This window comes from Mytilus galloprovincialis, chromosome 9 (genome assembly GCF_965363235.1).
Source record: "Mytilus galloprovincialis chromosome 9, xbMytGall1.hap1.1, whole genome shotgun sequence".
In the NCBI taxonomy this organism is placed as follows: Eukaryota; Metazoa; Mollusca; class Bivalvia; order Mytilida; family Mytilidae; genus Mytilus; species Mytilus galloprovincialis.
Genome location: NC_134846.1, coordinates 13,040,748 through 13,056,448, shown reverse-complemented (window position 1 = coordinate 13,056,448; position 15,701 = coordinate 13,040,748). Strand labels below are relative to the sequence as shown.

The window sequence follows — 15,701 nt, the reverse complement described above, 5'->3', positions numbered from 1 at the left end:
TCCAAATAATGTCGATGTCAAAATAAGGGATTTAAAAATATAATAACTTCTGGATAATTTCAGATATATATTGATGATGTTATTTCAATTAGCAATACAAACTGATGTGATTGGGCTCCATTAACATATCCCCTAGAAGTAGTAAATAAAGACACAACAGACACGGCTGCCGCCGCCTCATTGTTAGACTTATACCTCGAATTTAACATAAGCAGTCATCTCAGTACCAGAATCTATGACAAAAAGTAAATAACAAAAATACCCAACTCAAAGGGAAAAACAAAATTGATAGTCCTTTGTAAAATGTCAAAATCAGAGGTCTAATAGTGTCAATAATAACATGTCATTAAACTATCAAACACGTAAGAAAAGTAAACCAAAAAGCACTTGCAAAGCCTTATTCTATTGAAAAAACTAGTCTAATTATTTTCAACTGGAATGATAGTTAGAAAATGAATACGGATATAGCTAGCTGTTGAAAGTCTAAATTTCTGCCCTCATCCAAGAAATCCTCATATTCCAGTGGGCATTTTCTTCCAAGTTTTCCGTCCAACCTCACAGTCGACCTCCTATTGCAAGACCTACCTATACATATATATTGATTTTAAAACCTATGTTTTCTCGTCATGGACATATTTGCCACAGGACATAAAGCAAATAACAATCAATCAACTACATAAATTATTCCATGTTAACAGTACAGCACGACAAGATCTTGAACAATGCTATCAGATGTAAAATTTCTATTTAAATCACTCAATAATTACATGTATATGCAAACTTGTTTTGTTTTGTAATGTCATTTTTTGCAATTTACTTCATGACTGAACAGTAATATATATTTTTTAAATCTTTTTTGTTATGGTTCTTATCTACTGTTAGATTACGGTTTGTTATAAATGATCGTGTCAAGCAATTATAAAAAAAAACTAAGAAAGGTTTTTGTTCAAGGATTTTATTCTTCATTTGGACGTGTAAAGGGAATGACAAATGACTTAAAGTAAAAGAGTTTTATTCATGTAATACATTGTATTTCAATTGAAGAATGATTATCAACCTTGCCAAAATATCTCATCTACACACGTTTTGATCGAGTAACTTAAATCTACATTACTTGAATCTGAGATGTTACATTGAGACTGTTTTAATACGTTTGTTATTCATTTAAGTTTACAGGTATAGTTTTTAATCAATTTAGAAAACAAAGAAAAAATTACAAGATTTATAAATTAATTAGTCTAGACAACACTAATTGTTTTACATTTGTATGTCACGTAGTGTATGAAAATTAATTGAAAAAGACAAAAATGAACATTTATCTGAATATTCTGAAGGACATTATGTATCTAGGTCTGTTCGATAAGAAATTGTATTTCTAAAATTGAGAATGGAAATGGGGAATGTACCTTTAAATAACTAGTTGTCGAGAGGGGTTATCTTACTGTTTTCATATGGTCTGGTCTTTACGAATCTATTTCATCAATACTAACAGATTAAAAAATTCAAATATATATATATATATATATATATATATAAAAAACAAGGTGTTTTTGTGAAGAACTTTTTTAAGTCAGTTGTAAATGATTGATTGATTGATTGTTGGTTGCTTAACATCCAGTGGCAAATACTTCATGCATATTCAGGACGAGAACAAGTTCACAATAAATACTATAGGTAGGTCTTGAAATAATAGAGGCCATCTGAGATGATGGTCGGAGAAATTTGGACTGCCACTGGAAAATGAGGGTATATTGGATAGGGACAGGAATTTTGCCTTGCAACAGGTCACCTACGGATCTCAAAGAGTTGTTGCAAGGGTTCTTAACGTGCAAAGAGCGTTGCACTCTCTTTACACGAGACATCGGATTTAACGTCCCCAATCTGACCGGACGTGACTGCGAACTTAATACATCCCGTACAGCCAAACGGACGCCTCACTTCGACAGGCGTTTTACTGCCGGTCGGTAGAAGACCAAGTGACCATATTTCTATTCCCCAGTCACCCTTGGGGGTCAGTTGATAAAGTGAAAGATTTTCTAAGCGAGAGTGTTTTTGATACATAATGCATATATATCGTTGCTCAGGTATGGCAATTTGGAACACATTAACTAATATATCTTTAGATAAATATGAAGTTGATTTGGTATAAAATGAAATAAAGGACAAAACAGAATAGAAAGATATATAATTATCACTGAAGAGACATGTATTGTCGAAATGCGCATCTGGTGCAGTAAAATTGGTACCGTTCATGTTATTACTACCACTGGGTCGATGCCTCTGCTGGTGGACCGTTAGTCCCCGAGGGTATCACCAGCCACGTAGCCAGTACTTCGGTACTGACATGAAAATACGGATTTTTTGTGTTATTAAAATTTGCTGTTACAAAATGTTAGAAATTATTATAAATTAAGGAATGTATCTCCCTCATGCATAGCTCTGATTTCTTTCAAGGATTTGACTATACTTTTTGGACCTTTTGGATTATAGCTCTTCATCTTTTATATTAGCTTTGGATTTCAAATATTTTGGCCACGAGCATCACTGAAGAGACATGTATTGTCGAAATGCGCATCTGATGCAGTTAAATTGGTACCGTTAATGTTATTACTACCACTGGGTCGATGCCTCTGCTGATGGACTGTTAGTCCCAGAGGGTATCACCAGCCTAGTAGCCAGTACTTCGGTACTGGCATGAAAATACGGATTTTTTGTGTTATTGAAATTTGCTGTTACAAATTGTTAGAAATTATTATAAATTTAGGAATGTATCTTCGTCATGCATAGCTCTGATTCCTTTCAAGGATTTGGCTATACTTTTTGGACCTTTTGGATTGTAGCTCTTCATCTTTTATATAAGCTTTGGATTTCAAATATTTTGGCCACGAGCATCACTGAAGAGACATGTATTGTCGAAATGCGCATCTAGTGTAGTAAAATTGGTATCGTTAATGTTATTAATCATATTTCAATTATATCATTAAACTTAAAGTGTTCAATTTCTTCTGCAGGTACTATTCCTATTCCAATCAAGAAATTCCTAACAACGGGTGGTAAGATATTATTTGTGAAGTGTTTGCATTCTAATAGAAGTATATTAGTGTATTAAATCAAATATACCGTTAAAATCAGTTCTCAATCTGTTTAGCTGCAATATAGTTGATAAAGTGAAAGATTTTCTAAGCGGGAGTGTTTTTGATACATATGAAGATATTAAAATAAGAAGATGTGGTATGATTGTCAAATGACAAAGATGTAAGCAACTACAAGTCACAGTAATATTTTCAATATATAGGACTTCTACAGAACTCAAAGTATATGATTCCGTCATAGGTACTAGTTTTATATATCTCTATTTGAGTATTTTTGATTACAGAAAATGTAGAACCTAATTTAAAATGAATGTTTTAACTTACGGGACTGTATTCTGTAATTTCGGTTTTTTGGCGGTACAGATTTAGTGTCGTCTGCCTTTACATGTAGTTTTCAATGTCAGTGAAATAAAAGATTTTAAAACGAGTCTTCAATCTGTTAGCGCCGTACGCTCCCGATATTGGAAGGATTGAAGTCCATGATACTAGGCTCCTTAATTAAGTTCTGAACTAAGTGCGGATACCTTTTTTTAATCATTTAGCTTTTTCTACTCAACATCGTCGCAATTTGTTGTCCTGTCGATAACTTTGTGATATTGCTAATGTATATCTATAATCCTTATAAGAGAACATCCAAGTCTGGAATATTGGCGAAGGTATATATTGCTAGAACTACGTGAGTAAAAATTTGTTTACAAAAAAGGAGTTGATTAGCAATTGTGTCTTATTTTGATTTTTCACAGAATTTGGCCTGGCTAAGGTTGATTTAGTTATAATCCTGGATTCCTCCACCAGTGTGCGCGAAGAAAATTACGACAAAATGAAACATTTCACAAAAGATCTCCTGGTTAATTCTGATATCGATGGCGGTAATGTACGTGTTGGAGCGGCTAGTTTTAGTATGAGAGGTTTCATAAATTTCCAGTTAAAAGATTATAGAACCAAAAATGGTGTATTTAATGCTATTGACAAAATCCAATATATAGTCGGCAGTACGAACACAGCTGATGCTATCCGTTTGATGCGAGTCGATATGTTCACAGCAGATAATGGGGATAGACCAGATGTGAAGAACATTGCTATAGTTATCACCGATGGTGTCTCTAATGTCAATGCAGAAACGACAATACCCGAGGCAGAGAAAGCTAGAGACGTTGGAATTCATATCTATGCCATTGGTATTGGTCTGTCTAATCTCACAGAGTTACATGGTATCGCTTCTGTACCAGCTAAAGATAATTCGTTAGATGTTCAGAGTTTTGATGAATTGAAAGGTCCTATGAAAATATTACCATCCAAAAGCCCAGGTATGTCAAAACAAAGATTAAGGATTTCAAAATATATCAGGAGAGATTACACATGAAGATTTTAACAACTCTACCTGTATTTTGTGCATATAGTGTGGGATGTTGCACATTGAGTCCCAAGTGTTCATCATTTAGATTTTACATGCAATTTGTTTTCTTTCACTATAAAATTGTAAAAGAGGGACAAAAGATACCAAAGGGTCAGTCAAACTCATAAATCTAAAACAAACTGACAACGCAATGGCTAAAAATGAAAAGAATAAACAAACAACAGCACACACGACACAACATAGAAAACTAAAGAATAAACAACACGAACCCTACCAAAAAACTAGGGGTGATCTCAGGTGCTCCGGAAGGGTAAACAGATCCTGCTCCACATGTGGCACCCGTCGTGTTGCTTATAGTAAATGGTTATGTTACAGATTTGTTATCAATATCGATCAAACAAAAAAAGAAATGTAACATGGTTTAATAGAAAATATTAGATTTAAAAATTCTAAACGCCTATATTATATATGCAATAAAAATATGCACTATTAACTCTCTCATTTCATTCTTCCGAAAATAAGGTTTTCCTAAACTAGATATCGTTGAAAATATCAAACATAGTATAGGTTGTGCGTTCGCTACACCATCGCCTTTAACTAAACATGTTAAAAATAAAGATATACAAGCAGCCATACATAATGAACCAATATTTACAATACACAAGTAGATAAGAAACGACAGGATTACATATAATATGCGTAAATGGTGTGGGAGGGTGGGGAAATTTATACCAAACTAACATAGTCCTTACTATCTTGTAACAAACGTTGCATTAGTCAAACACACCTCATATCTTCCTTATATACTGACTGCCAAAATCATCCTTGCAGAATGGAATTCAATGGGTATTAACCTATCTCATTAAAATATAAAAAGACTGTTATATATAAAACATAGGACATAATACATAATGCCAAAAGCACAGAGAAAGCGTCTGGATTCAATGTGAAGTATTTTTTTCTATTGAATCGTTGATTTTTCTTATTTTTCAAATTTTTGTGACACCTGGTAGATTGATAAATCTATTCCCGTCTAGATATTATTTGGACTCGGTCTTTTCATCGATCACGACTGGAATCTCCTATGTTTCAGTAGTTGGTCTTTTAATTCTTTAATTCGTATTCAACATTGGACTTCAGTTTCAACTTTTCCCTACGAGCTTAGAAGAATTATTATATGACATTGTCCTAAGTTTGAGATAATTTTGTTAATTTAAAACAAATATTAATAATTCCTATTTTGCATTCATTTTGACTAACCAAATAAAACATGTCAATTCAAAATTGTTCAGAAATCAACTTGTACTAATGTCTTGATGTCAGCATAACATTTTGTTTTGGTTGATTGATAAAGGAATTCGTTATGTTTACCTAAAAAAAATGCAGGGGAAGAGAAATAACTAATACTTTGACAAATCAATTAAAAACTATCTACATGGTACTTTTTTTTATAATGATTTCATTTACTGAATGCATATATATCGTTGCTCAGGTATGGTAATTTGATACATATTAACTAATATATCTTTAGATAAATAGGCAGTTGATTTAGAATAAAATGAAATAAAGTACTAAACAGAATAGAAAGAGATATAATTTAATCATATTTCAATTATATCATTAAACTTAAAGTGTTCAATTTCTTCTGCAGGTACTATTCCTATCCCAATCAAGAAATTCCTAACAACTGGTGGTAAGATATTTTTTGTGAAGTGTTTGCATTCTAATGGAAGTATATTAGTGTATTAAATCAAATATACCGTTAAAATCAGTTCTCATTCTGTTTAGCTGCAATATAGTTGATAAAGTGACAGATTTTCTAAGCGAGAGTGTTTTTGATACGTATGAAAATATTAAAATAAGAAGATGTGGTATGATTGCTAAATGACAAAGATGTAAGCAACTACATGTCGCCGTAATACTTTCAATATATAGGACTTCTATAGAACTCAAAGTTCATAATTCCGTCATAGGTACTAGTTTTATATACCTCTATTTGAGTATTTTTGGTTACAGAAAATGTAGAACCTAATTTAATTTGTATGTTTTAACTTACTGGACTGTATTCTGTAATTTCGATTTTTGACGGTACAGATTTAGTGTCGTCTTACTTTACATGTAGTTTTCAATGTCAGTGAAGTAAAAAGATTTAAAAACTAGTCTTCAATCTATTAGCGCTGTACGCCTCCGATATTGGAGGATTGAAGTTCATGAACTAGGCTACTTACTTAAGTTCTGAACTAAGTGCGGATACCTTTTTTTAATCATTTAGCTTTTTCTACTCAACATCGTCGCAATTTGTTGTCCTGTCGATAACTTTGTAATCTTGCTGATGTATATATATCCTTATAAGAGAAGTCCAAGTTTGAAATATTGGCGAAGGTATATGTTGCAAGATCTACGTCAGTAAAAATTTGTTTACACAAAAGGAGTTGATTAGCAGTTGTGTCTTATTTCTATTTTTCACAGAATTTGGTCTGGCTAAGGTTGATTTAGTTATAATCCTGGATTCCTCAACCAGTGTGCGCAAAGAAAATTACGACAAAATGAAACATTTCACAAAAGATCTCCTGGTTAATTCTGATATCGATGGCGGTAATGTACGTGTTGGAGCGGCTAGTTTTAGTATGAGAGGTTCCGTGCATTTCCAGTTAAAAGATTATAGAACCAAAAATGATGTATTTAATGCTATTGACAAAATCCCATACATATACGGCAGTACGAACACAGCTGATGCTATCCGTTTGATGCGAGTCGATATGTTCACAGCAGATAATGGAGATAGACCAGATGTGAAGAACATTGCTATAATTATCACTGATGGTGTCTCTCATGTCAATGCAGAAACGACAATACCTGAAGCAGAGAAAGCTAGAGACGTTGGAATTCATATCTATGCCATTGGTATAGGTTTGCCGAATCTCACAGAGTTACATGGTATCGCTTCTGTACCAGCTAAAGATAATTCGTTAGATGTTCAGAGTTTTGATGAATTGAAAGGTCCTATGAAAACATTATCATCCAAAAGCACAGGTATGTGAAAACAAAGGTTAAGGGTTTCAAAATATATCAGGAGAGATTAGACATGAGGATTTTAACAACTCTACCTGTACTTAGTGTATATAATGTGGGATGTTGTACATTGAGTCCCAAGTGTTCATCATTTAGATTTTACATGCAATTTGTTTTCTTTCACTATAAGATTGTAACCTTAAAAAATGCTTTAGTTCAGGTTTTGATAAAATAATTCTTTAATAAATGAGGGGAGATTACTCTTGATATTTTTGTTTTCATTTTCACATGTACACATTAAGAGAACGCAGTGTGAATCCTAATCTTTGAAAGTTCCCCGTGTGTATCCTTGATATTTGAGATGCCATTGTAAGCCTAACCAAGAGGGTCAAGGGCGCTAATCTCATCACATTGTTTGTCGTCGTCCGTCAGAACATTAACAAAAATCTTCTCCTCTCAAACTACTGGGCTTAATCAACATGGCCAAATTGGTTTGAAATATAACATATTAATAAACAGTAGATTATGATTTCAAAGTGTATTTTAGTCGCATTACAAAATATAAAATTAAAAATGATTATATGAAAAGGTTGAATCTCAGTAAAAATTTCCAGTTTCATCAAAGTGATGAGTATAAAAGCATGAATGGACAAAGCAATGTATAAATGTGTATGGAAAAACTGAGATATGAAATAAATTTATTTACTTGGCACAGATGATCGTGTTGACGATTCAATCGTAATTAGATTCATTTCTGAGCACCTGCTGTAAAATGTAAACGTAAAATTAATAGTTATGTGATGAAATTAAGTAAGTTAGTGAACAAGATCGTTCGAATTATGATACTTATCATCAAACTTGCTCTTTATTAAACTATCAATAAAATTGAGAATGAAAAGGGGAATGTGTTAAAGAGACAACAACCCGACCATAGAACAAACAACAGCAGAAGGTCACCAACAGGTCTTCAATGCAGCGAGAAATTCCCTCAAACGCATAACAATACGCACATTAAAATTCAGTTCAATGTAAGAATTAAAATGATTTCTTGATTGATAACATTAAAGGTACAAATTTCACTGCACCAGGTGCGCATTTTTACAGTAACAATCTCTTCATTGATGCTCGAGGAAAAAATATTTGAAAACAACAACAAAATGTTGAAGGGCTTATCTAGCTTCCAATAAATGTATATAATGACACACTATCAGACATAAGCTGGTTCAGGAGATGGACTGTGAATAAATTGGACAATTTAATATTTGTATTAAAAATTAGAATCATACACTATAGAATCATAAACTGGTCGCCTTGATATACATGATATATTCAATGGTGAGGGAAGTGGAGTTTTCAAAGTTGATGTTTTTCTAAAATTGTTTAACATTTCACAACAGTTTTATACTTTTACTGTAATTATTCATCCCTTATTTTTATCAGTTATGTATTTATATTATATCGCAGATCAAATTTATTGGTTCAGTATGTGTTAATTTGTGTTACTACGACTTTTGATTGAGTTAAGCCGTTCCAATTGATATTTATAGTGTGTCTTTCTATGTTGTGATGTTATACAATTGTTTTAGAAAAGATTGAAGGTTTGGTACAATTAAAACGTTTAATCCCGCTGCGAATGTTTGCACCAGTCCTAAGTGAGGCATCTGATGTTCAGTGAATGTCATCTGTTTATGTGGTTTATATGTGTTTCTCGTTTCTCGTTTTTTATGTAGATTAGACCATTGGTATTCTCGGTGGAATGGTTTTACACTTAGCCTAGTACTTTTTGGGGCCCTTTATAGCTTGCTGTTTGGTGTGAGCCAAGGCTCCATGTTGAAGATCGTACCTTGACGTTTAAGGGTTTACATTTTTAAATTGTAAACTGGATTTGACTTGGATGGAGCGTTGTTTCTATGGCACTCATACAACATCTTTCTGTATCTATTTAACACAAACAATTAATTAACAATCGGTCGATTTATTTAAGAAAATGTAAGGGTCATTGTTCAGCGAAAAAAGTTAAATTGATCTATATATCCTAATTCTAATCCTAGACCGTTCCTACAACAATTAGATCATATCTAAATGCATGACGAGTTGCAAAAGCCCAGACAACTGGTCGGTTTCGGAATGATGATCATGAATGTCAGTATGTTCCTCTTTATCTGATTGCAAGGGGAATCAGAACAATTACATATATAATGTGTTAATACACAACAACGGATTGATTTACAAGAAGGACATAAGATTTTCACATTTGATATCAACAAAACATGTTATAGACCTTTTACTTCATGAATTTAATAAATGTTATTCTAATTTTCAGCTCAGTTGTCAACTACAATTTCTTTCCTGGAAAGTACAACTAATGGTAAGTCTTTGTGGATATCATTAATCTTTGTTATCAGCATTATTCTAAACCGTGAATTATATTTAAAAGATTTCAAATTGAACCTGATATTTTCTGTCATCTAGGTTTATTTTTAGTTTCCTTTGACATACAAGTAACCAAGACTGTACGCTTTTCTTTAACAAATGAAAATCGAGAACAGTTGATACACAAAATGCGATTGATTAACTAGAAAGATATAACCATTTCGCGTTTGATATTACATCATATTTGACAGACCATTTTACTTCACGAATTTCATTTATGTTATTCTACTTTTTAGCTTTGTTATCAAATACAACTTTTTTTGAGGAAAGTACAGCTGATGGTAAGTATTTGTAAATAAAAATGGATATTTTTTATCAGCAAAGTTCCAAACCATAATCTATATTCAAACGCGTTTAAATTGAACCAAATTATTTTCCCGTCCGATCGGTTGTTCAAAAAGGCGGACGAAAGTAACAAGAGGGACAGTCAAACTCATAAATCGAAAATAAACTAACAACGCCATGGCTAAAAATGAAAAAAGACAAACAGACAAACAATAGTTCAGATGACACAACATATAAAAATAAAAAAATAAGTAAAACGAACCCCACCAAAAACTGGGGTGATCTCAGGTTCTCCGGAAAGGTAAGCAGATTCTGCTTCACATGTGACACCCGTCGTGTTGTTCATTTTATAACGAATCCAGTAAATAGTCTAATTCGGAGGGTCGCATTCATGAAAGGGAATGGGATTGTACTTGCGATATAAGGAACATATCCGATATCATCTATGAAACGGTAATTCCATAACGGTCAACCAACTCGTTATGGTGTCCGTAAAATTTACGAAGGAATGATTTCAACTTCACCATTTGGAACTCTTGGTTTAATAACTTCCTTGTGAGCAGCAATCTTATATCAAGAAAATCGAGATAGGAAATACAAGTACGGGAATATCGTATAAGTTGGGAGATATATACCCTGTCTGCAGTTACTGCTAGAATGTTCCTACTTAGAAATGGAAAGTTCACAATTGGAAAGCTGAAATCATCTCTTTTGTCGTAATGTTTTTCTAGAAGTTATCCAAGATATGAGGCCGACTTAACTGTATCTCATTGTCTGTTGTATCCTTTATCTCTAGTTCGATTGGATAAATGCGTTCAACATAGTCACCAAATTTTGAATTATTTAGGGCGAGAACATCATCTATATAGCGGAAAGTAAAGTTAAAGGATACTGTTATCTTATTATCCTTCTTCCTAAGAAGTTTCTGTATGAAGTCAGCCTCATAATAATAAAGAAACAAGTCGGCAAGAAGAGGGGCATAATTGGTTCTCATTGAAATGCCAAAAGTCTGTTGAAAAACATGTCCTCCGAACGAAACACATATGTTGTCAATCAAGAAATCAAGCATCTTAATAATGTCAGATTGAGAGAATTTTTTTGTTTGAATCATAGTGATCATTTACAAAGTAGGATTTTATCTCTCCCTGAGAAAAGATACTTGTATCTACGTTTGCCATTCTTTTATTTAATTCTTTTCATTTAAACTTGTATTTAAGTTCTCAATCTTCTTAGTGTTTTCATCTTGTTTAGTGATCTCGTCAAACAAATGTACACCTGCCATTACACATGAACATTAGCGAAAACAGCTGTAAATCAGCTAGTATACAAACATAAGGATATGCAGTATGATTGTGAATAAAACAAATATGCACCAGATTTCAAACTAATTTTCGGTCACTCGAAGTCCTTCAACGATGTTTACTATTATAAGTTTAGTCCTTATTAGAAAAAAATACTTCTTTATGGCTTAGGAAAACCTGGAATAGATGGATATGGATTGAAATCAAAGAATCATAGACTGAGTCTTATCAAGATATCAACGTTATAAGCCAATCACGGCGTTTTAGTGTACAGTTTTGAAAATATTACCCAGAATGCATGTGGATCTGAAACGGCGGAATGAATAGCTACAAATTAAAACAATGATGATTGACACTCTTATTTCTTATCTTAAAACGATACGCGAATATATTAAAGATTAAGTTCTATATATAGAAACAAGATGGCATATTAAGGCCACTTAGTTGACCACGTTCATTCAAAAATAGTGATGTATTAAAAACATGTAACAAATAACAATTGTCAGATGTTCGTAATTTATTAGTGTGTCAGTTATCAATACTTATATGGAAAAAAGTAAAATCACAAAAATACTGAACTCAGAGGAGAATCAATTCGGAAAGTCCACAATCACATGGCAAAATCAAATCACAAAACTATTGTTGCTTAGTAAGTTATTTCAGGATTCGACTTGTTGTCTTATCTAAGTGATTCATTGCTAGAAATGCAGAGGTCCTCATTTTAAGAATGTACTGAAGTGAAATTAAATAAACCAAGTATTTAAAATTGATATTATAAGCCGGTAGAGTAGTAGTTAAGGATTAAAATGGGCCTAAGATATTGGAGCTCCTTTTCAAGAAATTTTATTGTTAAAATATTGCGAGAAAAGACTGACTTTTACCTTAAATATACATTGGTATTAATTGGGTCTAAAATCAAGAGCAAGAAAATCAAGAATATGCTTAAATTTTGTTAAATGACATTTTAAGAGCTATTAAGTTTTATATGAAAAGATAAATGGGTGTTATGGGGCAAAATATTTTACCTTGTATCGTAGGGAAAACACCGAGAAGTACGAACATCTGACACAAGTTCCGAAATCTCAATTAAGTACATCCTTAAGTTTTATATAGATATCATTATGAGCACACACAACGGCTTAACTATATTCGTATTACATATATTAATGTTTATAAAATACTTTTTTTAAGTAAATGTTTGGCTCATTTTCATTTTTGCAAAATTAAATGTAAAACAATATAAATGACCTTGTTCGGTAAAGATTTCACTCATTTTCATCTTTGCAAAATTATATGTAAAAATGATACAAAATAAAGTATCAAACGTCTCTTTAAGCAAGAAAAACTATATGTAAGTACGATTTGACATTGAGTGTATACTTATAAAAGTTTTTTAGGTTAACATGGACGCAACCGAATGAAAAACACTATAAATTAAATTTTGCACGACCATAAATCATAACAGATAACATTCTTGTTCTGTTGCTGCAATATATAGATCTATTGTTTTGTAGCTGGTATTCCTACGTACGTGATTATTATCGTAACTGCATTGGTTTTCATGTTAATTGCTGCATTAGTTGTCATCATAGTTGTTTGCTACAAAAGAAAGAGAGCGAACCATTCGTCATCCTGTAATATTCCGCAAAACCAAATCACAGAACAGAGAGAGTTGATTGTTCAGACGACACGACAATAAAAGACAATGGTATGACGAACAATACTATACCCAAGTTATGATAACAGAAATGAAAATAATATTCATCGTTAACCCGAACAACATGCCATATCAGTTTCCACTGAAAAGACGGGAAACAAATTTAAAACATACCATATCATACAGTTGGACCATACTTATGAATCTATATATTTAACATGCCTATGCATCTACTATTCATACCAATGCATCTTCTGAACATGCATTAGTCTCTATCGATGAAACAGGACTTTAATCACTATCAAACGCTTACCAATCCTTCTGAATTTGTTACCCATACGTATGCGTCAGCAGGTCTATACAATAACGTTTTATGAACAACGATTCCAAAAAAAAAAAACAAGGTCTCACATGCAGGAAGTGTAAAAAATTGATATGTATTGTTTTAATTTTTGAAATTCTAAATGTTTAGGTTTTGCACATATGACTAGTTTTTTCTGTGTTGTTTTGTTCGATCGAAAAATGGATTTAACGGGTTTCGTTGAACTCATTATAAGGTAACATGATGCTATGATCTCAATTAAGGTTGTTTGGTCCTTTGTTTCAAAACCAAAAGCTTATTAAAAAGACTGTTAATGATTGATATAATATAAATAACGGAACTTGAAAAGCAGACAAAAATGGTAGGTCTGTGTCATTGTTTATGATATGTTATCAATTGAAAATTAAGCGGGGAAATATTCTCTCTAGAGTTTTCTTAAAGGAGTAGGTCCAGTAAGGCCCCTTTTTGGCCCCAAAATATAGCAGTTTTACAAAATTGTTAAAATGTATACTTTTAGTTATTTATTGAACAGTAAAATGCTTCTGCTTCATAAATATGGGTTGTGTTTTACAATACGATGTACATATATCTAGTACTAGCACCATTAAGTCATGCTAAATTACTGAAATCTTCACAATTCTAGTATTTTGGTTAAAATTTAAACGGTTTCCGTGTAAAACGAAAGTGGCCGCATTCGTGTTCATCCAAAATATTTAAATGTAATTTGTATTTGATGATAATACATAACATATATAAAGGTTGAGGATGAACACGGATGCGGCCACTTTCATTTTTGACAAAAACCATCTAAAAAGTGACATTTTTCGGCATATTTGGTAGATTTTTCATATTAGAGCTTAAATCGGAACGTTTTTAATGACTCAATTAGTTAAAATCTTTCACATAAATTAATTGAATCAAATAAAATAAACACTTAAGTGTTTAAAAAGTGGTCAACATCTTTCGTCAGATGAACCTGAAATTTGAGGCCAAAATCGGTCCTTACCGGACCTACTCCTTTAACATTGACACATTTTTTTCTTTACAAATCTATGAAAAAAATAACAAGAACTTTATACGATTTTGAAAAAATGGCTTTTGAACTGTATAGAATAGATTAATAAAAAGAAAAGTTGGGATAAGTGGAAAATTTTCATTGATATTACATGGATAAAACCAGACAATTCCAAATATCTAATAAAAAGAAGCGAACATCCTTCAATCCTACTTTATACTACACTCTATAGTTGAACAGAATGTTAAAATCTATCATCTTTTTGGGGAAAATGTCTATAATCCAATTGTTTTACGCTTTTTTTTTTGTTGATTTAAAGCGTTTGATTTTGTCAGATTTTATGGACATCCCCTTCTATAATTTTTATTACACCTTTTTGCAATATTATAGCACACAAGGTAAAGTCGTGCCATATCATTGACACATTATGTTGGATGATTAAGAGTCGGCCATTTTTTCCGTACTCTTAATTAGATAAACAATATAAAATCTGTTAATCAACGTTTAGTGTAAAGAGTTATCAAAAGTACCAGGATTATAATTTAGTACGCTAAACGCTAGTTTTGTCTACATTAGACTCATAAGTGACGCTCATATCAAAATAGTTATAAAGCCAAACTAGTTAAAAGTTGAAGAGCATTGAGGATCCAAAATTCCAAAAAGTTGTGCCAAATACGTCTAAGGTAATCTATTCCTGGGAAAAGAAAATCGTTAGTTTTTTCGAAAAATTCAAAGTTTTGTAAACAGGAAATTTATAAAAATTATCACATAATTGATATTCATGTCAACACCGAAATGCTGGCTACTGGGCTGGTGTTACCCTCGGAGACGAAACGTCCACCAGCCGTGTTATCGACCCAGTTGTGTAAATAGTAATAAAAGGAACCAGGATTATAAAGCGTTTACTATTTTTTTAATCCAAAAGGCTTATAAAAATATTTGATTGGGATCGGTCAACATCTTTTGTATAATCATGGTTTTGAAATATTCTATAAAAGTTGGTATCAACTGACTAAATAGACAGAGACGAGAGTTGTTCCCTCTTTTCAATTATGTGTTTTAGATTATATGTTTACAATCAATCCTTTAGTGGTTTTCATCTAAAATAAATGTATCAGTTATTTTTGGGTAGTTGCTCAATATTTATGATGAATGCATTTTTCATAAAACTTTATTCGGTATGCAGCGCAGTTATTTAGCTGTCATTTTATGTGTAATTGTTACATG

At 32.2% G+C, this 15,701-nt stretch overlaps 1 protein-coding gene across 1 annotated transcript; it reads left to right on the top strand.

Moving 5' to 3' along the window:
- Positions 1-2,999: 2,999 nt before the first annotated feature.
- LOC143046638 (matrilin-1-like) lies at positions 3,000-13,802 on the top strand. The gene is made up of 7 exons (XM_076219767.1): positions 3,000-3,053; positions 3,836-4,399; positions 6,101-6,142; positions 6,919-7,482; positions 9,785-9,829; positions 10,131-10,175; positions 12,995-13,802. Exons 2-7 carry the CDS (start codon positions 3,913-3,915, stop codon positions 13,177-13,179), a joined length of 1,368 nt encoding a protein of 455 aa, XP_076075882.1. The 5' UTR covers positions 3,000-3,053; positions 3,836-3,912; the 3' UTR covers positions 13,180-13,802.
- The last annotated feature ends 1,899 nt before the right edge of the window (positions 13,803-15,701 follow it).

Coding starts and splice junctions, on each gene's coding strand:
- LOC143046638 (XM_076219767.1), top strand. CDS start 3,913: ATGAAACATTTCACAAAAGATCTCCTGGTTAATTCTGATATCGATGGC. Junction 9,830..10,130: donor CCTGGAAAGTACAACTAATG/GTAAGTCTTTGT, acceptor TCTACTTTTTAG/CTTTGTTATCAAATACAACT. Junction 10,176..12,994: donor TGAGGAAAGTACAGCTGATG/GTAAGTATTTGT, acceptor ATTGTTTTGTAG/CTGGTATTCCTACGTACGTG.